This window comes from Aplysia californica, unplaced genomic scaffold (assembly GCF_000002075.1).
Source record: "Aplysia californica isolate F4 #8 unplaced genomic scaffold, AplCal3.0 scaffold00164, whole genome shotgun sequence".
In the NCBI taxonomy this organism is placed as follows: Eukaryota; Metazoa; Mollusca; class Gastropoda; order Aplysiida; family Aplysiidae; genus Aplysia; species Aplysia californica.
Genome location: NW_004797434.1, coordinates 695,411 through 722,751, shown reverse-complemented (window position 1 = coordinate 722,751; position 27,341 = coordinate 695,411). Strand labels below are relative to the sequence as shown.

Here is a 27,341-nt window from a genome sequence, read left to right as displayed (position 1 = left end):
TCCCCAACTACCCCATCTATAGACACTTTTGACATTAAATAAAGATATACTTTAGAAATACTGTGGATTCATGGGTGAAACTGGCAGTCAATTTTTTAAAAAGGAAAAAAAAAACCAGAACAGAACAATTCCAGGGAAGCAATGCCATGAAAAAAAAGTTTAAAGAGGGGGAAATGTCTCTTCAAAGCTGAAACACTGTGTCCTGATTTTGACTTCTAGATTCTATGCCTTTACAGTGAATAAGAGATAGAAATGGTAATACGAAAAGCAATTGTGAGCCCAGCATTTCTATTCTCGGGAGAAGAAGCCAAAAATGTTTCTGAGTGTTATTGAGTTTACTAAGGTAACAACAGTGTTAAAGCACATTTGAGCATGCTATAGAGCATGAATATGTGCTAAATAAATGGAATTATTATTTATAATTTTTTTCAAATAAGACCCAAAAAAATATTGATATCAGGCAAACATCCTGAAAAGTTATCACCAAACAGCTGAAGCCCTTCATTCACCCACGCAGTGAAAAAAACTAATCTTCTTCATCTCAACAAAACATAGAGCCAACGCACGGTGACTATATGAAAATCAAACACTTGTACACACAATCTCCATCCCTCCCATGACAAGCAAGTCACAACATCATGAAACATTAGCGCTCACCATTCATTACGGACAGAAGAGATAGCACAGCCATTTTCCAGGAACGTCGTCCACTCGGACAATTAATTACAAAGCAATGTACAGCTCACATCGGCAAAGCTCATCCATGCTTTTGAGAACCCTCAAACACCATACAATTAGTGGATATGTCAAACCATGTACCTGGAATCCTTGTTCCAGAGCGTCTTAGTCAAACTATTTCAATAGCGTTCATCTTCAGAGTCACCATCACAAAATTTGAGACTCCCCTGCAAAACATTCATTAATTGTAAGGTTTTTCTCTTTAGTACTACCTAACTAAATGCTACAGCACAATCACTGATGGATGAAAAGAGACAGAGTGAACTGTCCTTCAAAACCAGCGTGCCAACATCCGCTCATGTCCGTGTTCAGAAGACAGCTGTTCACCTCACTTGGTTTTGAAAAGCAAGACACTGCTGCGCTTTAACTTCTTAGAATCCATTGGTGTTTGTCCCGTAGGGTGTCCAGCAGGGTACAGTTTGGACTCATCCTTAGTCCTAATCATCCAGAAAACGACTTTACGCAACTACAGAAGTATATTCACCTCACAAAGAAGTACTGCTTTATTTCACTCTCGTAACATGGTTGCGACTCCCACCAAAAGTAACCCGTCTCGTTCACATATACACGCACGCAAGCACGCACGCACGCACACACACACAGAATCACATCGCAGACATAGCCATCGAACAGTGCTCTAATTCATTTCACAAATAAAAATTCATTATGACACTATTCTATGACACGGGGTGATAGAATGTCTGAATGCTCACAAACGAACACGCAAGTCCAAACACACACACACATACCTGTGTGATACACATCCATGACACACATCCATCCACATTGCACTATGCCAGAGCTCCTTGCCAGCTCACAAAAAAGCTGAGATTGACTAACATTGTTTCCCCTGAGAACTAGCTACTACCCCAAAACTTGCAATCTCCATCCTCACATTACTCATAAAAGAAAAACGAGAATCAGAAAAAATAAAGCAAGCCCTACAAAAAGTGCAGACGCTTCTAAAAAGCATCAAACCCCCATAAACTCCCACGATGGAAGAGACCATACCAACCTTACATTCTAACCTACTTGATACACACTTGCATGATGTATTATATACAGAGAACAGTGTCTTCCAATACCTCAACTTCCATCATCTTTTTTTTTCTCTCTCTTCATAATCTCTTTTTCTTCTTCTCACCACTATCCCCCCCCCTTCCCCCCATCAATCATTATTTCCTTCTTTTCTCAACTATAACCTTGCCCCACCCCAGCCCTTGAGCTTTCACTCTCAAAACAGATCCATCCTATGATTACAGGTAAATTATAAATTATATCCCTCCCCATTCTTTGAGACAAGAAGAGCACCCCCTATCCCCCCTCCCCCCCCCACCCCCCCCCAAGTAATTTTTAAAAATCCCTTCCCTTTTGTAACCACCACCCCAAAACCTCATTTACATCAACCTCTTCATTATTCTCCCTCCCCCCCCCCCCCCCCCTCCCGTTTACTTTCAACTCGTTCACCACTCCCTTCACACACATACAACAACACACCGTCTGCTAAGTGTAAAATTCCGCTATACACCACATATAAAAAGTGACTTATGACGGCGCCTTACACTTAGCACTCAATACGCACTTATGTAACATCCAAAATAAAACCACCCCCAGCCCCTGAACCAAATTGTCCCTCCCCAAGCACCCAAAACATCTGATTAATACGCCAACCATATTATTTCCACACTCCCTTCTCACCCTTTCTTCAATCCTCTCTCACCCTCGTCCATTTCATCCTCCTCCGCCGCCTCCTCCTCCCAATCCCCCCACTCCCCGTTGTGAAGCTCCCGTCACGAGTCCCGTGCGGTGGTCAAGACTTGTGCAGCAGGTGTCTGGGTGCGTCGGCAAACATGTACTTGAGTTTGAAGGCCTCGGCCAGCAGCTCGCTGATCTCCTTGTCCCGCCAGTGCAGCGTGGGCAGGTTCTGCAGCAGCATCAGAATGCCCTGGAGAAGATAAGATCAAGGTAAGGTAAGGTAAGGTAAGGTAAGGTAAGGTAAGGTAAGGTAAGAGCAGGGCAGGCCAAGGCAAGGCAACTAAAGATAAGAAAAGATAAGGTAAGGTCAGGTAAGATAAGGTAACATAAGGTAAGGTCAAGTGAGGTGAGGTAAGGTAAGGTAAGGTAAGGTTTAAGGCAAGGCAGGGCAGAGCAGGGCAAGGCAACTAAAGATAAGATAAGGTAAGGTCAGGTAAGATAAGGTAAGGTATGGTTAGGTAGGTTAGGTTAGGTTAGGTTAGGTAAGGTAAGGTAAGGTAAGGTAAGGTAAGGTAAGGTACGGTAAGGTAAGGCAAATAAGAAAAAATAAGATAAGATAAGACACTTTATTGTCCCAGAGGGAATTTTGTCTTGGCTGTACAGGAGCCATAAAGAAACCATGCAGGTATACAAAGAAATTAAATTATATAATACTCTGATTCAATATGAAAAGAAAAGTAAAGCTGACAATGATGTACATATCACATCCGATGCATCATTCGACCACACGCAGGTATTTATCACAATATCTTTAGAGTTATACAGATACATGTATATATTCGAAACAGCAATACACATCAATGTTTATACTGACAATGGCCTTGTACTAGATGGTAAGAAACTTCATTTGTATCTTTCTTTCTTTGTCCTTAGTGGTACGTATCTGCCAAAGAGCGATCTTACAATTTACGTGGAAAGGAGGTGTGATGGGATCAGACCAGATGACTGCCGTGGGTTGTTTCATTTTAATGCGAGTTTTACAGCACTTTGCAACAAAATAAGGTCATAAAAGTGCTGAAGATTAGTTTAGTAAGTTTTAAGTTTATTCAGTATTTAAGGCCATGGCCCACATCATATCATATAAAACAATGAGCCCTGAGACATGTTGTTTGTTTTGGTAAGGTTTTACAGCGCTCGCAACTGCATAAGGTCATATGAGCGCCAAGGGGTGGATGTCAACAGAGAAGTCCAAATGGGAAATCAGGCTAACTCTGCTCACCTCTCTAGCCTCAACAGCACAAAGTCTGCTTCAACTACCAAGGCACCCCGTAAATAGCAGTTCACAAGAGAGTGACAAAAGAAGTAGAGGAAAATGACGATAAAGATGAGGAAAGAGAAAGCAGCAGTTCCCCCAATGTTGTTTCGGCACAGTATGAGCATGACATTGATAAGTCAGCCCATTTACAATTCTACTCTGCATAAGAACATGTTAATATCCCCCCTTTGGGAATGGCCTAAAGACAGCCCTGAAACAGGTTACTTCGCCAATCCTACTAGCTCTACAGAAGAAGCTGTACGGGCCAACAGAGCTGAGTAGGACGGCCTAATACATGATAGATACAGGACTTCAAGTGTGATGCGATCGAGAAGAAGAAAGAACAGAGAAAAACTTTTGTGAAGTCAAATGAGCCTTTGAGGACAAACAAGACTAAAAATACACACCTGACTTTTTTAGTTCACTTTTAGTAAGAGTTATTTTTATTTTTATTCTGTTCAAATCCTCAAACCAACCTGAAAATCATTCTCTGGTAGTGAAGTCCAGTGAGCTTTTGAGGGCAAACAAGACGATAAATAAGCACTTGACGTTTTCAGTTCAGTTTTAGGAAAAGTTATTCTTATTTCTCTTCTGTTCAAATCCTCAAACTGACCTGAAAATCATTTTCTCGTAGCGCATCCTCGGAGAACCTCTTGAGGAAAGCGGCACACACGTAGAGGTGAAAGTCGGCAAAGCCGTTGAGCTCGGCCTGGTAGGTGTCCCACAAGCGGATGGTGCAGCGCAGCGGGATCTCCCGCATTAGGAGGTTGTTCATCCAGCGGAACGAGAACTGCAGAAACTGCACATCGTGCCGCTCCAGATGAGCGTGGAGCGGGGCTGGGAGAAGAAACGAAAAAGATTCATACAATTCAACTACACTATTTTGTTTAATTTTTTGTTTGTTCGAGCAAGGAGAAGCACATCAACACAATAATGATCGTTTAAAGCTGGGGAAAAGTAAGACAGACAGACATAAACAAGAGAGGGAAAGTAAAAAAGTAGGACGTACCATTGGTGCCCTCCAACCATTGATAGAAACTGCACTAGTTTGAGTAAAGAATAGTACATCAACACAATAAGGGTAATTTTTTTAAAGAGTTTTACCGCACTTGCAACACAATTAGGTCATACAAGTGCCTAAGATTAGAGGTGTTACAAGAGAGTAACATACACAAAAAAAGGAGGAGAGATAAGGAGATAGAAATGACAAAACGAAAAATGGTGTTTTGTCAGCTTTGGGAAGAACAGTGCTATGACCCATCACATCAACAGTTGTTTTGACTCAACAAAGTATCGGTAGTACAATTTTTTTTAAAGTTTTATTAAGAGTCTTTACGGCGCTCGCAACTGCATAAGGTCCTATGAGCGCCAAGGGGTGGATGTCAACAGAGAAATCTACAGGGAATCAGGCTTACTCTGCTCACCTGTCTAGCTTCAAAAGCACAAAGTCTGCTTCGACTATCAAGGCACCCCGGGCCACAAGAGTGTGACAAACATACAAAAGAAGTAGAAGAAAAATTACGATAGTAAGGATCAGGAAAGGAAAAGCAGTAGTTCCCTGTTTCAGTTCAGACACAGTTATGAGTGTGACATTGATGAATCAACCCATTTACAATTCTACTGTGCACAACAAGAGGTTAATATCCCAAAGACACTTCAGTAAGTAGCACTGCCCCAAGGGGTAAACTCACCATCTATCCTCTTGATGAGCTCACTCAGGGCGTTGATCTTCATCTGAATGCCCGGCTGAGCAAAGGTATAGTTGTCCTGGATACCGTCCAGGAGTTTGGACATGCACCAAAAACTGTCGGCTTCGATGAGGTTCCGCGTGGACTGGGGCAGTTGGCCCAGGTCACAGTTCTCCACCTCAATGTCTGCAGGCAAGGAAACAAAAGGACGGCCGGTTATCAGTTCAGTAAGTCTGTCTTTTGGGGGAGGGGGTGTGTTTGGTTTTGGTTTTATTTTGGGTAAGTCTTACGGCGCTCCCAACTGCATAAGGTCATATGAGCGCGCGGGACACATCAAACATTGTCAGTTTGGTAGGAATTAATTTTGAATTTTGCCCACGTGGTGGCTGGAGCCTACTCTTTATCAGTTTTTGGACCACCAAGGGATCTTTAATGTGCGCATCTAGCACACGTGACCTCCATGATTTTTCGCCCTTTTCCGAAAAGGTATGGTGTCAGATCTTACATTTCGGAACAGGAGAAAAAAAAGTGGTGCTAATATTTACTTAAAAGTGTAAATTTTCCTCACCATTCTCAATGTACTCTGAGAGGAACACCACAAAGAAAGGAGTCACCAGGTCATTGATGCCCTGTACGTAGCCACTCGCCGGGTGCCGGATTGCCCAAATAAACAAGATTCTCTCAAATATCTGCAAAGAGGGAACATGATTATTAAAATTCTTTTTATGCAACTAACAATTTTTTAAAAGAAAAATCAGTCAATTTCCAAAGAAAATTTTTAACACAAAAAGAGGAGAAAGTAACAGGAAAAAACAATCAGGTGCATAAAAGCAGAATCATGACATTAAAGATGACAGAAAATTTCTCTAAAAAGAAATCAAGTGTATAAATAATAATAAAGAAAAAAGAAATAATCTACACATTACCTTCTTTACTTTTAACCCCTCGCCCCCCCCCCCCCCCCCCCTTTAATAGTTCAATTCTACTTGTACCGAGAAAACAACTGTAGAAAACCTCTGCAGCTTGAAAAATAAATGTTGAATGGTGCCTACATTTGTTTTTCATACATTGCAAGTACTCAACATTTTAAAAAGAAGCTCTCTTTAGATAACTCCTAATAACTAGACTTCAGTAAAAACAAATTAAAGAAAAAAAAACACCTGCCAACACTCAAGACCCCCAATTCAGGCATGCTTCAAACTATAAACGTGTGGTCATTACTGACGGTACACACCAGCTATGTTTTCATCATTCACAAGCTAATACAATCCATGATATAGAGAGAGAGTACAATGCCCAAGCAACCTTGCAAACATATTATGTACAATATATAGGAGCATCCGATGACCCATAAAATCTACTCCATTGAGCAAAACTTAAACACTGCTGAAGTAAAGGAATTCTTCTCAAGGAAATGTGGCATCATTTCTTCCTCTTTAGCTCCTTCTTCTTTCATGTTTACTAACTTTACCTTCTAGATCTCAGGGGTACTCAATGGTTTCAGCTATCAACCAATCCAACTTTATTACCCAACTGCAACTATCTACTAGTCCAATTTTTTTTCCACCCAAAGAGATTTAAATGACACATCCCCCAACTGGACAGTGTGTCCTTTGGGGGGGGGGGGGGGGGGAATCTCCCGCAACGTGTCAAATACAGATTTATTTTATTTTCAACATTCAGACAACAATCTTGAACCAGAAAGTAGAATCACAATACTTCATAAGCTGCTGCAGTTAACAGTCGAGATCATACTTTTAAAACATTTGTCATATTAGGTCTGATTCTACTTAGGATCTTTAGCTATCAATTTATGTCTTATATGGTGTCATATTGTAATATCAAATGTTTAAAAATTTGGCGACATTCTATAGTATACTCTTCACTGACATAACACTTAGTAATTGTTCATTTTGTATTGATCTATTTTTACTTTACTTCTTGCAAATATGGATAGACATCTAAGTATTCTTGACAAAAGATCAACTACATAGTAAACGAAAGAGAGAAAAAAAGAACGTTATTCACACAACCTGATAGCGTGATTAGGTTACTGTAATGTGTTTCCGGAAATATAAGTGAAGTTGTCATACTTTTATCGATTTAAACAAATTAGTAATGACTGTGCATTGAAGGAGGTGAAACTTTTCATAATTTCATCATCATATTAACCAGTTAGTATAAACAAAATTTCTCTTAGAATAATATGAACTGAGAATTCTAAACATTCAAGTTCAATCTTATAAACAAGCTCAATACAAACAAACCTGAGAATTTCAAACATTATTAAGTTTATTTCTATTAACAAGCTATCTTGACGTAACAATTGTATTGAAAAAAAAAAAAAGAATACACTACACTCAAACAAACTAATAAAAGCAGACACTGACCCCATCATGCACAGAAGGGAATTTCAAGCAAAACAGAGTGAGTGATGTGAAGAAGAAATAGACATAGGGAAGCTCGATGGAAAATGTGGGAGGAGCATGCAGATGTGGAGGCGGAGCCTCTAGCAGTGACAACTGGCGCATGCAACAACATAAAAGAGAATAAGGAATGCAAGGTCGTCACACTGTTATACAAAGGAGCATGTCCAACCAGGTGCTATGCCATTTCTTCAAGCATGAACGGAACAAAGATGACGATAATTGCCATAATGATTACCATCTAGCATAAGGCTTTTGTCAGAATGAGCATAGATGTGAGTTGCTCTTAGAGTATGTATCTGTATATACAAATGTAACTCCAAAGGTCTAGTATTTAAATTCCTGCATGTGGTTGAATGATGCATTTGATGTAAATGTACATTTTGTCAGCTTTACTTCTCCTTTCATATTGAATTTTAATGAGAGTAATATATATAATCTGAATTTTTTATGTATACCTGCATGTGTTTTTACGGTCCTGTACAGCCAAGGAAAATTTCCCTCTGGGATAATAAAGTAGTATCCTATCTTATCTTATAATATTTCAAGCTCGAACGAAACATACTTGATGCTATATATGTGCCATTATTTAGGGAGTGAGCTATGTACGCATACCTCGTGAGGCAGTAATTATTTCAAGGACCCATGAAACATACTTCTTGGCAATTGTGCTAACAATTTATGGAATTCAGTTGTCCCTTAATTTACAGCTTGCTGAACAACAGTTCTTAAGTGCATGTCTCAAATCTATTTTTTTCGCCCAGAGCTACAGTCTTTCTAAATTTAATCTTTAGCAATTTTTAACAGGTTTACAGGCGCTCATGCACATGATTCCAATCATCCTTTCTTCTTTCACAATTTTACTTATATGCATTTGTTTTGTTTTTTAAAAAGCAGGGCAGATTAAAACACTTTAAAAATAAAAGAGGTCCACTTTATAGCAGCAAAATTAAAAGGTACAAACTCCTCCGGCTGAAAATCAAAAACCTCATTTAACAAACAAAAAATTTTGTCAAAGAAAATCTTTTTTAAAAGTTCCCTTATCTTCCTCATAAAACGAAAAAATGCATTGACTGTGATAAAGAAGAAAAACAAATTTTCAAGCATTCCAGGAGGCAGTATTACCACTAAAAAAAAGCTGGCCTACCACAATTAAAAACTTGCAATTATTTTGTAAAGTTAGAGCTTTGTCCTTTGGACAACAACTAGAGAAAAAGAGCATCTTTCACAAGTTATAAATCAATTAACATTTTTTTGTGAAGTAACAGACACAAAATTAAGAAGAAATTTAATTAATCAAAAAAAGTTTACTTCAAATAGGATGGCCACAACCTGAAATTTGAAATTCGACTATTACGATATTTTAGTAGTAATACTGCTCCCTCGGTGCTCATAAAGAAAAATGAATTGAATTTATCTTTGAAATAGTTTATTTTTCCTCTTTTAATTCATGAAATACTAAAAGACAGTGAAACAAATTGAAAAAACAAACAAGGATACAGAATATAATAGGAGCTACAGTCAAGCCCTATATCAAACATATGCCCCTCCATGCTGCTACTTATTTCAAGAACAGAACCACTTCTCCCTTCAGAACGGAACCATTTCTATTTCCCAAATTGAACCATCTCTTTCCCCAAAACAAAACAAATTTTATTTCCCAAACAGGAACCACAACCTATATTTTTTCATAAAGAACCACCACAACTTCTATTTCTCATACAGAACCACCACAACCTATATCTCATTTAAAAAACACCACAACCTATATTTGTCAGAAAGAACCACCACAACTTTTATTTCTGTTTTTGAAAAAACCACAACTATTATTACTATTTCTTATACAGAACCACCACAACTTCTATTTCTTATACAGAACCACCACAACTTCTATCACTCATTACAAAAAAAAAAAAAACCACAACTTCTATTTCTCAATTTAACAAAAAAATACCACAACTTCTATTTCGCAAATTAAAAAACCACAACTTCTATTTCTTATTTTAAAGAACCACCACAACTTCTATTTCTTATTTTAAAGAACCACCACAACTTCTATTTCTTATTTTAAAGAACCACCACAACTTCTATTTCTTATTTTAAAGAACCACCACAACTTCTATTTCTTATTTTAAAGAACCACCACAACTTCTACAGCTCATTGTGAAAAACCAACCACAACTTCTCTACGAATCACTTCTAAGAAAGGTGAATAGAATGAAAGCTCCTGGGGAGGCTGGGGGGAGGGGGGGGGGGGGGGCCAGGACAAAACTTAAGGGCACGGTTAGTAGTTAGTGATAGCTGTCAGGCAATCCTGTGAGAGTGCAACGCTTCACTTCAGCACAACCACGAGCTGCTACACAGGTCTCGGGAGGATTTGGGGGGGGGGGGGGGGGGGGGGGGGGGGCTGCACCGCTGAGAGCTCAGTCGGTCCAGGTGAATACAATACTTACTTCCTGCGCAGGCCGCTCTTGGAACAAGTGAGCTAACGAGGTCATGCGGGGGATATCTTTTAGAATCTGTGAAAGCAGATTAACGGGACCAGTTGGTGGAGGAGAACTCTCTTCCTCGGTTAAGTAAACAAGAGGTAGCTAGCAAAGCGCTATAGTTTGTGCGCGCGTTGGCGTGTAGTGTGTACTCTCTCACATCCGTCCCACGGCATGCCTGTGTTAAGGGGACGCTGCCGACACTGTGGACAAGCTTCTTTGAGGAAACAAAACAAAACAAAACAAAAAACAAAACAAAACATATTGAGGCATTCACAAACACAGCGGCACAAAAACAGCTCTTTCGTTGTGAGAGCTCAACGCAAAACATAAAATGAAGCAACATAATTTAATCAAGCTGACTAACACAACCCAAAATTACCGTAGCATTTGTTTTAAAAAATAACTAGTACATTGTACCTCTACATATATTCTGAGTTATATTGCAGCACAAAACCAAAAAAAACTGAGGTGAAAATCCAAAGTAAGGTTGACAGGTAAATGGTACAAATCCAAAAAGGGCAAAATTAGATTCAGAAGTTTCCACAAAAACTTTTGATGTTTCTAATGTCTGAAGTTTAAAAGGAGAGAAAAATTACGGAAGAGTCCGCAGAGGTAACATTTAATCAAACCAATGAAGGTAATTGGAAGAAGGAAAGGAGATGAATAAGCAGCAAGAAAAGAAAAAGAACGACAGTTTGACAAGCATATTGAGAAAAGGACATCAAGAGGGTAAAACAGATGGAAAAAAGGAAAACGGAAGACGTTTTCAAGAAGGTCCAAGCATAGTGAGCTCAATTCATTTTGAAACTCTCTGGCAACAGAAAGGGGGAAAAAAACTTGTGGAAACACCAATACCCGATAGATAGCACCAAGTCAAGAGCAGAAAACCAACATCCCCAAATCTTCACCTCCACCAGCGAACACAGTCAATAAGAAAGACAATAAAAGAAGCCAAGTTGCCAAGTCTTTCAGCCTGCCTAATCATTTGTTATTTAAAGAGAATCACACTGACAAGACGACAGATACTTAGTACAACCTACAAGTGGCACCCTGCAGCCACCCTCGTTGTCATTTAGCTCTGAGAAAAATTACGATGTATAACTCGGGGGGAAAAAAAGAAGTGACGGACAATCAACGACACCCTCTAACCATCCGCTCTAGCAAGCAGCCTAAAACATAAGTCTCTTCCCACACGGTTTGACTGAACACCTTGCATTTCATGAACAAACAGAAAACAGCGTCACAAAAGAACTCCTCTGTAACAAACTTTACAAACTGGGACTCAAACCACACAGAATGAAAAAAAAACATTTCAGGACAACAGCAACCAACGCTAACGCAGCAGAGTCAAAAGGTCAGCAGGACACAAACACAGAAATCTTGAAAACAATACAACATGCACTGTACAGAACAGCGGTCACAGACTCCTTTTTTTTCCTGTGCAAAAAGCATGCAGACAGCTAACAATCATGTCCACAAACAATTTATCACTATCTGCTCCAGCTCTCACTCTAATGCTAAAGGATCTACAATCAAAACATTAACAATCAAAGGAAAAAGTCTTTTGACCTTCTCAATCCTCCGCACACGAACTGGACTCTGCTACATTCACAACCAATTTTCACCCATGTCGCGATTTTTCTGTCCAACTACAAATAGCTTGAGTGCCCACACAAACAAATCCATTAAGATTTGACTGAATTATAGCTGTTTTCAGAAAACACCCTTTGCTGCCTCAAATTGGGTGCGTAAGATTTTGGAATCCCTTGCGTACTGAGAAAGTTAATGTGAGTACAGTCACGGAACTTCAGGTCAGTCACAACAAAGACAAGACAGCCCATCCAGTCCGATCACACTCATCTCACCAGTGATTCAGGAGTTGCTATGGCAACAGACACTAACTAAACACTAAGTAAGTAGTCACGCCATCTCTGCCATAAAAGCAAATCATTGTATACAATTGCACAGTCCTCCATTTTGGAGAAGTATTAATATTTGGCAACATGTCAGTGCAGGGTGTTTGAGGAAGGATTTTGTTAGTACTGCAACTTCATGTGGATAGACGCTTGCAGAGCATTTTTATTTTCAAAACCACCTCTACCCTCTCCCTTCATTTCCAAAAAACATTTATACTGCATCTTCCACCTTTTTTCTAAATTTATTTCTGATCTCTTGAAGTCCTTTTAAAAAATTATTCCATTTCATCAGCCCCCCGCTCATTTTCAAATCAATTTCCATTTTTATACCTCTTTTTTCACCCACAACAGAGCAGCTAAAACTATTTCTACCACATGTGCAAGACAGAGACGAGAGAGGGATGTGATCACACTGCATGGGCTGAACTGGGTCCACACACAAACATCATGAAACACACGTCTACATCTACACACACGCTGTCACGGAACAGCTAATGATGGAAGCAGGCAGAGGAGAAAGAAAAGAAGGACAAGGAGGAGGAGGAGAAGGAGGAGGAGGAGGAGGTATGGGTGAGGACGGGGTGAGGACGGATGCACGAGGAAGGAAAGGCAGCCATTACCGTGAAAACAGGCATGAGCACGCACAAGAAATTGTCCAAAAATTGAGAGGAAAAAAACAAAAACAAAACCCATATGCACAAAAAAAAAAAAAGAAATTCTTTGGAGATCGGAGGACTGGCTACTCACTTCCTGAACTATGAGCTGCTGAAATATGGGGATTAGTGGGTTCATGCGGGGGATGTCGATGTGAATCTGAAATAAGAGGCAAAGAGGTGGTGAGAAAGTCCCTGCGTCGCACCCACCTGGAACAGAACATGCTGACCTGTGCAGGAGCAACTTAGGTTTAGGTTTGTTTGTTTGTTTAGTATAGGGTTTTACGGCGCTCGCAACTGCATAGGTCATATGAGCGCGCGGGACACACCTAATATTTTTCAGTTGGTAGGAAATTTGGAATTTTGCCCGGGTGGCGGCCGAAGCCTACTCTTGTCGATTTTAGACCACCAAGGGATCTTTAACGTGCGCAACTTGCACACGGGCCCTCCGAGATTTTTCGCCCTTGTCCGAGAAGGCTAGGTGTAGATCTTTCCTACCAGAAGATCAGGGGTGTGGCAGAAAGACAGCAGTTAGGAGGAGCCAAGGAGTAGCAGTAGAAAGGCTGCAGAAAGAGCCAGGAGCCCAGAGGAGGGGGCAAAGGAGGTGAGGGGGTGGGGCAGAAAGTGGAAATGAAAGCAGACAACAGAACATTGTTAGAGATCAGGAAAGGATGGGAAAGGAGACAATTTTAGAGAAGAAAATTTTTTGGTCGTTACCCGGATTCGAACCCGGGACCTTTGAATGAGAGGCCAACACCTTAACCTCTAGGCCACGAGAGCCCCCTGTGTTTAGGTTTAACAAATTAGGATGGCAATATCAGTGGGTGAAGTGACACAACTATAAATGACCAAGATATTTAAAAATCAGATTTCCCCTGTTTCTGTCCTTCTCCGAAAGGAGGGAGCAAAGTTGGTGCACAACCAAGAAAACGTCTCAAAGGTATCCTTATCCAAGAATAGTGCATTTCATCAGGAACAGAATAGGCCCAAAAAAAATACAGTCGAATCTGTCCATGATAAACAATCATTGTCAAGAAGAAAAGTAGTAACCTTAGACAGGCGGTCCTCTTAGAAAATGTTGTTATACATGCGTGTGAGTGCCTGGAGAAAAGTCCCAGTTGTTGGCAAAGCCAGTTTTGAGCAACAGGGTGAGAAGGCCAAAAAAGTTGTATGAGGTAAAAAAATTTAGTTCCAACAGAAAACACACGTTTCACCATTTCTTAATAACAAATTTATGGTTTTATAATATTTCAAATCTAAATATTTTTTATCTATTATTTTTGCAAAATGTTGTACTTCACAAAAGGTAAGAAATGAGCTACACATTGGGAAAATACAAAATGTGGTATATCTTTAAAACAACTCGAGATATTTTTTTAATTTAAAAATCAGCGTGTTCAGCATTGAATTTGCTACAAGAATATGCCCTTATTTCAATATCCAAAATTTCCGCCAACTGGGACCTTTCTCCAGGCACCCACACACACACACACACATATTAAAGAAAAAACACAAGGTGGGAAGTGGTCGTTTTGCACAGGCAGGTTCAACTGAAGTACAAATCTAGAGGAAAAGAAAGAGCAGTCCACACCAGAGCATCTACCAACCGCCTGCTTTTTACACGGTAGACAGAATAATAAGTCAGAACAATGCAACAACCACAGCAAGAGAAGAGATAAGAAAAAAATCTACTGAAAGCTCCACGTGTGCTTCACCCCAGACTCGAAGTGATCTAACAGCCCATGACAGCATGCATAACAAATATTTCAGGGTGTGGTGAAAGACAAAAGAGAAAGAAGGGAAATCTCAGAACATTTCCCAGAGAGAGAGAGAGAGAGAGAGAGGGGGGGGGAGGGAGGGAAGAAGAGTAAGGACGAGAGAAAGAAAAAGAGAGAGAAAGAGAGAGATAGAGAGAGAGAGAGAGAAAGAGAGAGAGAGATATATATAAAGAGACAGACAGACAGAAAGACAGACAGACAGACAGACAGACAGACAGACAGACAGACAGACTGACCAACAGACAGACTGACCGACAGACAGACAGACAAAGTAAAGAGAGAAAAAGAGAGAAAGAAAGAAGGAGAGAACAAGAAGGATGGAGTTGAAGAGAGAAGGAGCCAGTTGAAGAGAGAAAGAGGGAAAGAGAGGCAGACATGAAAAGAGAGAGTCTACATTATTGCTATTGCGTACGCCCTGACCAAAGTTCTCATAGCGAAACCAATAGTTTGCCACTGTCATTCTGAAACTAAACAGATGGAGAACACCACACCACAGCTCAGGCCTGCAGAAATCTTAAGATTAGGCAAGCTCAATTCTAAAAAAAAATCTTACACAGTTCTGGCACAAATGCAAATGTCCCATCTTCTGCTTTAAAAAATCCCAAAAAATGAAGAACTGTGCTGAACAAAGAGGAAAAGAATTAGAATGGGTAGCACAGGTCAAAATAACTTATGAGAATTTTCTACTTGAATTTGATTAACAGTTGAAAAACAAGCAACACAGTCCATTTTTTCCCCACTGTAGGATGAAAAAAAATAATGACAATATGTTCTCATCGTTGAAGATAATATAAAGTATTGGTATAATAAGTCAGAACAAATCCCAGTTTCATAACAAAATATATTCTCTAATGCAGAATCTGAGAGTGGGGGTGGGGAAAACTGTATGGGCATAGAGTGGAGTCTGCTTCAACCAAAATCTGTGTGAGTGTGGCTGCCATATATTTTCTTCAGTTTAGCCCCGTTTTTAGTTTCGAGAGAGATTGCACAAACATAATTTTTAAAACATTGGGGATTTCCCTTTCTTTTGGTTTTCCACTGTGTTCGGATTAACCGTGTTCAGTTTAAACAAATTCCACTGTACGTGAGAAAAGGTAGGGGAAGGGGGGGGAGGAGGAGGGATAAAGATGATGTCTTAAATATGGTGTTGCAAAAGGTACTGTTCTTTAAAAAAAAAACCTACAATCTGAGACCACATTATTACGTAGACAAACTTTCACTACATAACATAAATACCATTTAATGCATGAGGTCTCCATCCAGAAGCCAAGTGGTTATTGAACTGAAGTTCACTAAAATGTCAGCAGGGTTCCTGCCACGAACTCTCCACCAAATTCAAGGAGATTTCAAGAGGGCTTCAAGGAGAATTTTTTTAAATTCAAGGAGACTTGGTCAAGAAATTCAAGCCGAAAGTCTATTTCCCAAAGGCCTACACTTGTCCGTATGGAATAGTAGTTTCGATTTTCCGACAAAAATGTTGTTCATGTCTGATCCGGCCAAATTCCAGGAGTTTTCAAGGAGGCTCCCAAAATTCAAGGAGATTGTACCTTGCATGCCAAATGCAAGGAGTTTTCAAGGATGTTCCTAAAAATCAAAGAGATTTCAAGGAGATTTTACCTTGAATGCAAATTCAAGGAGTGTTCAAGGACTCCTTTAAGTCAAGGAGGCTGCAGGTACCCTGTGTGGTGGTGGTGGACATTGCGTATAACCCTAGCTCAAAAGTAGGCAGCTACACAACAGCCACCAGCAAATATACGAGTTGATTGTCTGTATTGGTGAAAATGGTGAAATGGTATAGGTTTTTTAAAGTTTTAGTTAGTATTTCACGGCACCAGCAACACAATAAGGTCATATAAGTGCTGAAGATTGGAGGTGTTACAAGAGAGTAACAAACACAAAAAAGAAGGAGGGGAGATAAAGGCGATAGACGTTTGATAGGAAAGAAGAAGCAAACCACACCAGAGCACCTGCCAACCACCCACAATGGTATAGATTTAACGCCCCTATCAACACTATTACGTTATTAAGAGATAGGACCTCCGAGTTTAATGTCCATCTCCGAAAGGACCGAGCCAGACGCGAAATACGTGTAAAGTGCCTTTCCCAAGGACACAACATCGGACTGAGCTGAGACTCGAACCCTTGTACTCACAATCTCACGATTACGAGTCCGGTAGCGTAACCACTAGGCCACCGACACCTCTGTAATGGTGTGAATTTGAATACATGACACATATAAATTAATGCATTTAAGTATGCATGTATGTACGCATGACATCAAAAACCAAATTCTCCCACAGGACTCTGTATCAGTGTGAAAATGGGGAAATACTGTATGTTTAACGCCCATATAAACACTAATAGCAGTATCAGTGTATTTTACTTTCATTTATATGTACAACCACCTCACACCCCCACCCCCCCACCCCCACCCCAACTTGATGATATGGTTTGTTTGAGTAAAAGGGGCAGCACATAATAAAGCAGTAGCAATTTTTTTCTTCTTTACGGTGGGGGGGAAGACAGAAGTTGGACATAACAGCAAAAAATCTAGACGAAAGGCATAAAAAATCAAACAACAAATTCATAAGTTGGACCATTCTGTAAAACTCCAAAAATCATCCACAGGACAAAATGAAAACTGAAAAAAAAACCAAAAAACAAACAAACACATACAAAACTTATCAACAACAAAATTCCCAGTTTAAAGAGGACAAAAAGCACAAAATTTTATGAATGTATATAAGCTTAAAAATGGCTTATATGACTACAACAAATAATATTGTTACATCTTTACATTTCTATCCAACTTTTTAAATTCAGAGCATTAAATTTAAATTCCACAACCAAATATCGCTGCCGTCACAACATAATGAGTAACTTTGCTCAACTCTGCTCAATAGGGGTGGTGGGATGGGGTGTGTGTGTGTGTGTGTGTGTGTGTGTGCGTGTGTGTGTGTGTGCGTGTGTGTGCGTGTGTGTGTGTGTGTGTGTGTGTGTGTGTGTGTGCGTGTGTGTGTGTGCGTGTGTGTGTGTGTAAAAAAGTTGCTCATTTTCCTTGCAACAGCAATGATAAACTGTGAGCTCTTAAACAACACAACATGGCAAGAAAATAAACCTAACCATCAACTCTTCTTAATCAAATAATTTGCAACACTGTCTTTTCTGACAATTTAAAGAGACTGATGAAACACTTACAATAATAAACTAAAGACTAAGATGGTGTATAAAAAAGTAACAAGAAATTTGATCTCTTCATTCACTCAGCCATATGAACAGACATACTTTTGCCCAATACACAAAACCCACTAGAAGATGTAGCACTTTGCAGTCACACTGCCAGCAGTATAAAAATATCCCATCTGGTCACCCAGCCAGGAGAGTGACCACAACAGACTTCTCAGGCCTGTCGCCGAACTGTATCAAATGACCAGAACAGATAACTTTCACTGTCGCATTATTACGGCAAGTGACCGCAAAGTGTTAATGTCCAGAGGCAGCTATGGCAAGTCAACCCCGTAACAGACACATCTCACAAGGCGCAGATAAGGACTGTAAAAACATTGCAAAGAAGTAGAAAAGGACTGTAGCAACGTTGAAAAGAAGTAGAACAGATTAGGACAGAGCGATACTGAAACGGAGAAGTAGAAGAAGGAGATGGAGAAGGCCCAGCCAGAAGGCCAACTGCTATTGACGCATCCCATAGTAAGGCGACACCTCTGAATACAGGACCGCGGCCATACCTGTCTGAAGGTTTCCTCGTGCTGGTCTTGATACCTCGTTTCGTAATACTGATCTATATAGCTGAAGTATTCCTTGCGTTTGCGTTCTAGAGTCTCCTGCCTTCTGTCTGCTGCTGTGGGGAGGTAACCCTGACAACAGAAATGAAAGAAAAAAAAATGTTCCAAATAACATCAAAATTTTTCAAGAGCAACTGCTTCATAAATCAGGCATTGAATAAAAGTTTTACTTTCCAAAGAACTAGTCCTTAAAATATGAGTTGTACATTTTTTTTGAAAAACAGTACTCACAGAGAGAATTTTCCATGCAGTTGGACGGACGGATTTAGGAATCCCTGACCAGCAGAGTTTACGAAGTTCCGCTGAAAAGGCAAAAACGAGTGGACATTTCATAAATGGGCTATAAAATCTTGCAATATTATCCTTAAATGTAACACACTTCTGAGTTTGTTTGTTTCACTAAAGAAAAGAACATCAATACAATAATTTTCACTTAGTGCTGGGAAAAAGTAAGACCAACAGATAAAAATAAGAGAGAGAAAATAACGAAGCGGGACCAGCCAGTAGAACCCCCCAACCACCCACACACACTTAAAAAACGTCTTAGATACTCATATAAAGAATATGTAAAAACCAAATCCTGAAAGGAAGAAAAATGACAGTGTGAACAGCTTATTAGCAGTCTGTGAGACTACCAGTATCAACATTTAGCTACAGTACTCAGTCAGGCATAAGCCCATTAGAAAATTGAAGTCATAATATTCCTTTGACAGACATTATTTATTCTGGTCCTTTCAAGGGCAGTCATCATGTGAGGTGTGCTGACAACATTGAGTTACTTCATGCAATCCAACAATGGAGATATCGGCCGAAAATGGACACTTGGGTCAGATTTATAGATTTTTTATGGAAGCCCTTTTGTTCACCGTGTTTTTTTATTATTCCATACTTACAAATTGTACAAACTCCACATACAAAGTTGATGTATTAATTTCTTTACGGCTAAAATCCGACAAGTAACTAATTTTGTGAGCACACCTCATATATACAGTCGAACCTTTTCTAATGACCACCTGTCCAAGAGAAAGAACCACTTTCACTTTCCCCCTTGTGTTTTTTCACTATTAAATGATACTGTCCAAGAGGCCTGCCTGTCTTAGACGACCACTTTTCTTTTTGACATTGGGTGGTCGTCTTTCACATGCTCGACTGGTATTACTAAAACAAGTAACTGTGCACACACTCTCTTTCCCTTCTCCACCATGAATCCTGCCTCTTAAACAACCCAACACTACTAACAGTGTTGATAGGGGGCGTTAAACGTATACAATTTCTCCTTTCTCTCCATCATGAATCAATTGAATACTAACTCAGGTCTAACGATGGCTCGGTGAAAACTGCTTTGAATTTCTCCATGCGGGCTGCCTCGCGGTCGGGAGTCTTGTTTGTGACGTATCGTATAGAGGTCATCTTGGGGGGCTGGTAGCCCCCACTGTTGAGTCTCACCCCGAGGCCTGGCCCGCTCGGGTGGTGGTGAGGAGGGGAGGGTTGAGTGGGGGGATGGGACTGCTGCTGCGCTGACGAGGAGCTTTCATCTGCCTCGCGGGAAGAGACCATAAACACGAAACATGTCAAAAAAGAGCAATGTGTTTTAGTAAAATTCTACGGCATTTGCAACACAATTGGGTCCTGTAAGTATCAAAGATTTGAGGTGTTACAAGAGAGTATCAAACACAAAAAAGAAAAAGGAAAGAGGACGATAGATGTTTGATGGGAATGAAGGAGCAAACCATACCAGAGCATCCGCCAACCACCCACGAGCAATATATGCTTACATGTATTTAACAAGCAGCTTACTAAACACAGAATGGTAATTTTACAGGAATAGCACTTGGCTCTGTGATTTAAATAAAGAAGAAGATAAAAAAATTTAAAAAACGACAAAGACAACAGAACAGAGCAAATATCCCAAATGCACCGTAAAACATAAACATTCTTGAGAACAATTAAACGTGTCGCACCACCTACTTGGGGGGAGTGAAATAAAATACCCGTTTTTGGACTAGAGATTATCGACAAAAAATACAGGATGTTATTCACCAGACATACAATACTGAAAATGAACATAAATAAAAAACAGGATATATGACAGTGAAAAAACATTTACACAAAAATACCACAACACACATCTCAAAAAACATGTTAGTAGTTTACAGTGAACAAACACCACATAACTTCTGCTCATTATACCACAGTACCACACCCTTTTTGAAGAGGGGGAAAAAAAAAATCCAGACACCTTTCCGTATCTGTTCATTTCTAAAGAACGCATTACAGGCAAGCTGTCTACATATACATCTAAAAACGGCCAATATGGGACACAAACCTAAACTGGAATGATACAGAGAAGATTGGCATGGCTCCTGCGCAAGGACATTCAAATTCCTGAAGCGTTCCATACTTTTTAATATCCAACGAGCTTATAACTAGCACGATCAGCAAGTCAACCGTTATGGATCCTGGAGAGGGGAGAGGGGCAGCTAAGGCATTGTACCGCCTGCAATGATACACATTCTCCAACCAAGTAAGTAAGCACATCTACAAATGGCTCACCTGTATGTACAGAGTTCGCAGATGAAGATCCCCTCACAGGATGTTGCTGCTGCTGGGAATTTGCTCTCTTGCTATGATTGTCTAGGACCACCTTGGCCGACGTCTGCACATCTCGTAGCGACATCTTGAGACTGGCCATCTGAATGAGGTCATCGTCGCCATCGTCCCAGGCATCAGAGGTCTTGTTCTCAAAATCGTGGAACGGGTCTCGTTTACCGCTCTTTCCCTTGTCATCTTTCTTCACTGGCCAACCAGGTCTGCAAAAGTACAAGACCATGACAATTTGACTAAAATTCAAGGGATGCCAAAATGCAGAAAGAAAAAGTATCAGGAAAGTTTCAAAACTAAAAATGTAGTACCCCCTTCTTCTACCCCCCCCCCCTCCCCCAGACACACCACTGAACAACTCACACATTAATTTTAATTATTCCAAACTCAATTTTTTTGCAGCATACAAGTGGCACTTCTTGTGGAGCCAGTCCATTCTGAAAATAGAAAGTTATAACTTGCAGCAAAGCCTTAATTTCTGATACACAATGTGATGTAGATAAATGCTCGGAAAGAAAAACTGAAATTCCTGAGAATGAGAACAGGACATAAGCTTTAGAGTGTAAGTGCTTGAATATAACAATATGAAGTGGCAACAGAGAAAAGCCATTGTGGTGTTGGGATCGATTGAAACTTACGACGTGATGTCAGTTTGTGGAGGAGGATGCTGAGCCCCATACACTGGTTTGATACTGAAAAATAAGCAGACTACAATTAGAAGTTATAAGTAACTATCAGTCACAATTTTCTTCTCTAAAAGAAAATGTAATTAATCATCTGGACTGGCACCAAAATAATCAGTTCACATTTCAAACCTTGACTTAATAGCTTAATATAATAATTCAAGGATCTTGTACCAAAAACCCAAAAGTGAAAAAAAAAACACATTCAAATAAACAACTGCATATAGTCCTTGATAGAATTCCTGAACCAATTTCAGTTGAATTTTAGGCTGATGAGAGTCCCTTTGAATCGAAAGTCCAAATAAATTTTCATCTTTTTGTACCTTTATTGCAACACAAAAATTAAGAAAGTTCTATTTTTAAATGCTTTTATAAATCAATGCTAGTCATTTTTACAACAAGCCCCATAAATTTCTTTGAATGCACAATAACAATAATAAAGGAGAATCTTGGGTTAATTTTTACTTTCACTCCCACACACAGCTGCACTGCTTTGGGGATCAAACTGCAGTATATTTTTGGCTGCAGACAAAATAAAAGAGCCAGAGAGTCAAATGAAATTCTCCGGCCAGACACAACCCAAATGAGCCAAATTTCTGGGATTTGGCTCCAAACTAACAACCCTGACTGTGACTATTCGGACACGAACAGTGACGAACATGTTGCTGTGGAGCATTAGCCCTGACCCCCCCCCCCCAACCTTGGGTCATGCCCGCTAACCTCAGCCCTGATCACTTTAGGGTCATTTCCGGTAAAACGAGGGGGTGAGAATAGCGAGACATGCTTGGGGTAAGAATAATCACTTCCTAAAAAAATCTGGGGGGTTACAGGGGGGCATGCACCCGTTTCAACTCATAATTTGATATTTTTGCAATTAGGTTTGAAATTTTCTTGAAAATAATTAATTGTGAAAGTTTTAGTGGCTTTATGAGTGATCTGCAGCAAACATAACTGCAGTTTGACCCCCCAAAGCAGTACATCTGTGAGTGGAAGTGAAAGTAAAAATTTACCATCCCCCCATCACCACTTTCTTTAGACCGCCTCTATTCTCACCCCGGGTGAGCCTTTTGGCTATTCTCACCCGGTGTGCGTTCACCGTGATAGGCCAACCAGTGTAGGGTTCACCGTGAACCACTGAACAAACGTCCCAGCGCTCTTGATTTGAAACAATGCAATTTTGTCTGCGAGCAGTGAGAGAGAAAGAGAGAGAAGAAGAGTGGCGAGAACTTCCAGGCAAAACAAAATGGAGACCTGTGTAGTTCGACTCAATTTGAAAAGTGACATAGCCATAGCACATAGCATCTTTGTAGACAACCAAATTAATTTACTTTTGTGCTCACTATAACATCATTTTTTTCTTTGTTTTTGTCAATTTGGTTGTCAACACCGATAGACGGTCTGCAGAAAGAGAGAGAGAGATAGAAAGAGAGTGAGAGAGGAGGAGTAGGCCTAGCGAGAACTTCCAGGCAAAAACAAAATGGCGACATGCGTAATTCGGCTCGATTCGTGAAATGAAATAGCCATAGCATCTTTGTAGACAACCAATTTAGTTTACTGTTGTTGAGCTATAACATCATTTTTTTTCTTTGTCTTTGTCAATTTGATCATCCACACCGATGGAGAGTATTCAGAAGTTAGGAAAAACAAGTCTTGTTTCACAGCGGGTGAGAATAGCCAACGCTGGCAAGTCTCACCCGGGGTGGGAGGTCGATCGTATTTTTTTATTCTCATTCGGGGTGAGAGGTCGATCATATCTTTTGGTTCTCACCCAAGGTGAGAATAGCCACTTCCCTTTCTTTACTGAACTGGCAACAGTAAGCTGGGTAACACAAAAAAAAACTAAATCTAGATCTAGATCTATCAGTTCTGATGACTGTGTTGGGCGCGATCTGTCGATTTGCGCGATTCATCGACCGCGCAGCGCATTTGGTTGATCGAGGAAACGCGCAACAATCCATCGATTGTTGCGCATTCTATAGATCTTACCCCTGAATTTTGTGATGTTTTGATGTCGTCCAGTGTGTAATTTAGTTTCACTCTCCAAAGTCAAACTGAAACTGAATGGGGAAGAAACTGGAAGTCAGGGTTACAATAACGAACTAATCGAAGTGACAATTCGAGTCCGAATAGACAAAAATTATATTCGGTGATTTGAATCCAGTATGATGTCCGTTCTGACTTCCGACCCTTGTTTCTAAATATTTCCAGCATTTATTAACAATTTTTTTCGATTATATCGATAACAATTGAGACGTGAGCTTTAATATCCAGTTACTAGTAGGTAGCGTAAACACGGCCTCGCAGGCACTCGCGGCCTTCCGACCGCGTGGTATCGGTGAAATCGAGGTAATTCCGATCGCTGTTTCTTTGCTCTTTCGCTATAAAACACCAAGTGCCGTACACCTTGTAAAAGTTCAGCTTTTCTTCGTTACAAAGGTGTAAGTTGTTTTTATGTCCGATTAGTAGGAGCTGGAGAATCGCCGACGAAAGCGAAGCCCCTCACGGTCGGAATGCGTGGTCGGCCGGTTAAAAAATTGACACGGGTGCATTCAGATGCTTCGCGGAACGAGGAATGATTAAATACCGTCTTTTCATTGGCAGAGAACTGTAGAGCTTTAAACGGGCTTTCCCGTGGTATGTGTTTTGCTTTTGGCGTCTAAATAGAAAGCTTTTAAAAATACTGTCAAAATGTTTAAAGATCACTTTTTACCCATAATATGTAAAATACCGGCTTAAAAAATATATCTAATAAAAGATCAGTTTATTTTCTATTAGAATAAAGTAATCAGCTTGGAATTATTTTTTATCAATCCTTCCGCGAGACTCAAAAAGCATGTGACCCCGCACGCGGGGTAGACTACAGTATAGAGCCGACTCGCTCGCTACGGGCCCGGTGCGGCGCCGGCCGGGTCAACGTTCTGACTGTGTTTTTATCGAAATAACGACAGATCATCGTGTTTGAGGCGATAAAGTACTGATTTGTAATGATCTCACAGTCTTGAAAAAAATTAGGCTCCATATATTTGTTATAGTGATTGCACTCTGTTAATGTGGAGATGTTTAGTGCTCTTGTTACTCTTTTATTGTCTGTCAAACATGGGGTTGCAGCCAGTGACTGACTTTAACAAATTTGATCAAATTTTAAACAACTACCATTTTCTTAAAAATTGACTGAGAGGTTAAAGAATGGTACCAAAATGCTCAGTGGATATAGGCCTTTCAAATGGAACTGATAAATTTGGCATACAACTACTTTGAAAATTTAGTTTCTGGTACCTATTACTAGATCTATCTAAACTGGCCCTCCCTGCGTCGATCGTCATTAGTATGAACAAAACTAAGTTGAGCTGACCTTGCCGGGGGCAAAGTTAATTGTTTCGACCAATGAGTCTGCGCGTAGCGATCACACTCTCGGCTCATGGGGGAAGAGGTGTTGGGAAGGGGCCATGGCTGTCGGTTTTGTGCTATGTGATTTTTTTTTTAAATTACAGAAAAACTCAATACTCAACAAAATCAAATTAAACATGTGGAAAGACAAATGGTGGTGGAAGTAATGATGATGCTGTAGTGGTGGTGGAAAGACCCTGAGTTGTCGGTTAGCGTGTACTTAGACACTGTTATTGGGTAGATCTAATCGAGAACGGGGAAGAAGAAGAAGAAAAGTAGATCTAATGAGAGTGCAATCAGGGTTAGGCCTATACTTATAGGTCGGTGAGTATCACTCCGAACACTTATTCAATATGGAGAGGTTGGTTGTGCTCGAGGTGCTCTTGTTCAAGGAAACAATAAAGAAAACAATACTTGTATAATAAATGTTTAATCAACACCCAACAATTTATCACAAGCCATTAAATCTTGACCGTATTTGGAATACCACGTGAAGTACGCAGCCAATCACATCCGTCCAAATACTGAGTGCAAGTGTTCGATTTAACGTCGTGTCAATTTATCTGCCTCACTCAACCGTCAACACTTAAAATTCATCACACAACTCTTCTTGGATGCTCAAACTCAAAGACTGACGTGCTCAGTAAACCAATTTTCTTGGTCTTTTTATGGGAGTGTATACAGACCCGGTAACCGGGAACAAAGTCACAAAGTATACAGAGGAACTCTTTAGTGATTTCGGAAAGTTTCAGCGCCCACTTGGCTCAGGGTAGACCTAGGTTCTTCTTGATCTATGGTCTAGGTCTAGATCTAGATCTAGACAGACATAAATCATTGATCTAGTTTCGAGGTTAGCCTAGCTAGATCTAAATGAAGATTGCGGATGTCTTTTCGATGAACGATCGTTTTTCCTGCATTTTTGGAGTTGGAGGAATCACAATTTGAAGAAAAGAACAATGTCATAATTTCAATCGAGCAGTCATCCTCTCTCTCTCTCTCTGTCTCTCTCTCTCCTCTGTATATCGCTCGCATTCTCTTTTTCTTTGTTTGTCTCTGTCTTTCTTTCTCCACACCTATTTAATTTCCCACTCTATCTTTCTCTCGTTCCCTCCTGTCAACTGGGGCATGTCATACATTTAGCTAGCACTTCCCCCTGCTCTCTCTCTTGCTCTCTCACACATACACCCCCACACACACGGGTCTGGGCGCTGAAACGTTCCGACAATACAAAAGAGTTCCCCTACCGGGTCTGTATACTTCGTATCTTTGTTCCCGGTTACCGGGTCTGTATACACTTCGTTTTTTTATTCACCTCATCATCATAGTATATCGACAGAATGCGCAGTAAGTAGGCCTATATATTTCATGGATCGACAATAAGCACAGCGTGATCCGCCGATCAACAGAATGCGCGACAATCGATGGATTGTCGCGCATTTCCTCGATCAACCAAATGCGCTGCGCGGTCGATGGATCGCGCAAATCGAAAGATTGCGCCCAACAACTGCATTACTTCGTTAAAAACATGTTTTTAAGGCCAGCAACTCAATTAGATCTAGAATATAGATTTAGATCTAGACATTCAGTAGCTGAGGCTGAGGAGGCTAGGGGAGGGACCCAAGGCTGTGGACACTGGTTAGGCACTTGGATAAAAATTTCAAAGCTTTCAAATTGCTTTAATTGACTGGTGGTGGTGAAGAGGGAAATGAGTGGTGACGGGACCCTTCCCTGTGCTATGATGATGAGGGGCTTATCCACATAATTAGAATGGACTTCAGGTGGGTGGAAATGTATTAGTTAATGGGAGTTCAAGGACATGTGTAACAATTACTCAACACGTTTACAATTTAAAGGGCTTACAACCTGTCTAACGAGTCGGGTCGACTACACACGACATTACACACACACACAGCCACAATTAGGACGCACCTTCCGGGAACACTGGTGTTCTTTTTCCAAAACCCAGCCTTGCTCTCTCTAGCTGACCCTGAGCTCAGAGATGCCATTGGCACTATATGGACAATCAATTTTCTAAAACATTTCAGTTTACAATCTAAAGGCCATAGTTTGCAGAGATACAATTATTCGTAACTTTGATGCGAGGTGTCATTTATTTGTTGTCAACATGGCCGGTACCTTGCTGCGCATGAGCAATGACTTTTGACCTATTAT

At 40.3% G+C, this 27,341-nt stretch overlaps 1 protein-coding gene and 1 pseudogene across 4 annotated transcripts; one reads left to right on the top strand and one right to left on the bottom strand.

Annotated features, from left to right (window-relative positions):
• Nucleotides 1–422: 422 nt before the first annotated feature.
• On the bottom strand, nt 423–27,306 carry LOC101849048 (TBC1 domain family member 22B). Of its 4 annotated transcripts, none has more exons than XM_005097803.3 (11): nt 27,099–27,306; nt 21,738–21,791; nt 21,052–21,308; nt 19,809–20,033; nt 18,730–18,800; nt 18,442–18,570; nt 13,015–13,080; nt 6,005–6,125; nt 5,440–5,622; nt 4,362–4,585; nt 423–2,683 (listed from the first exon to the last, which is right to left on the bottom strand). In XM_005097803.3, the coding sequence occupies exons 1-11, from the start codon at nt 27,173–27,175 to the stop codon at nt 2,549–2,551; spliced, it is 1,542 nt and encodes a 513-aa protein (XP_005097860.1). In that variant the 5' UTR covers nt 27,176–27,306; the 3' UTR covers nt 423–2,548. The 4 variants fall into 4 exon arrangements, with proteins under 4 accessions (XP_005097860.1, XP_005097859.1, XP_035825537.1 ...); XM_005097802.3 differs by lacking the exon at nt 13,015–13,080 and adding an exon at nt 10,316–10,381; XM_035969644.1 differs by lacking the exon at nt 13,015–13,080.
• Nucleotides 20,805–20,903, top strand: LOC118477647 (annotated as a pseudogene).
• Nucleotides 27,307–27,341: the final 35 nt, after the last annotated feature.

Coding starts and splice junctions, on each gene's coding strand:
- LOC101849048 (XM_005097803.3), bottom strand. CDS start 27,175: ATGGCATCTCTGAGCTCAGGGTCAGCTAGAGAGAGCAAGGCTGGGTTT. Junction 21,792..27,098: donor AACACCAGTGTTCCCGGAAG/GTGCGTCCTAAT, acceptor CTTATTTTTCAG/TATCAAACCAGTGTATGGGG. Junction 18,571..18,729: donor CTGCATGGAAAATTCTCTCT/GTGAGTACTGTT, acceptor TTCTGTTGTCAG/GGTTACCTCCCCACAGCAGC.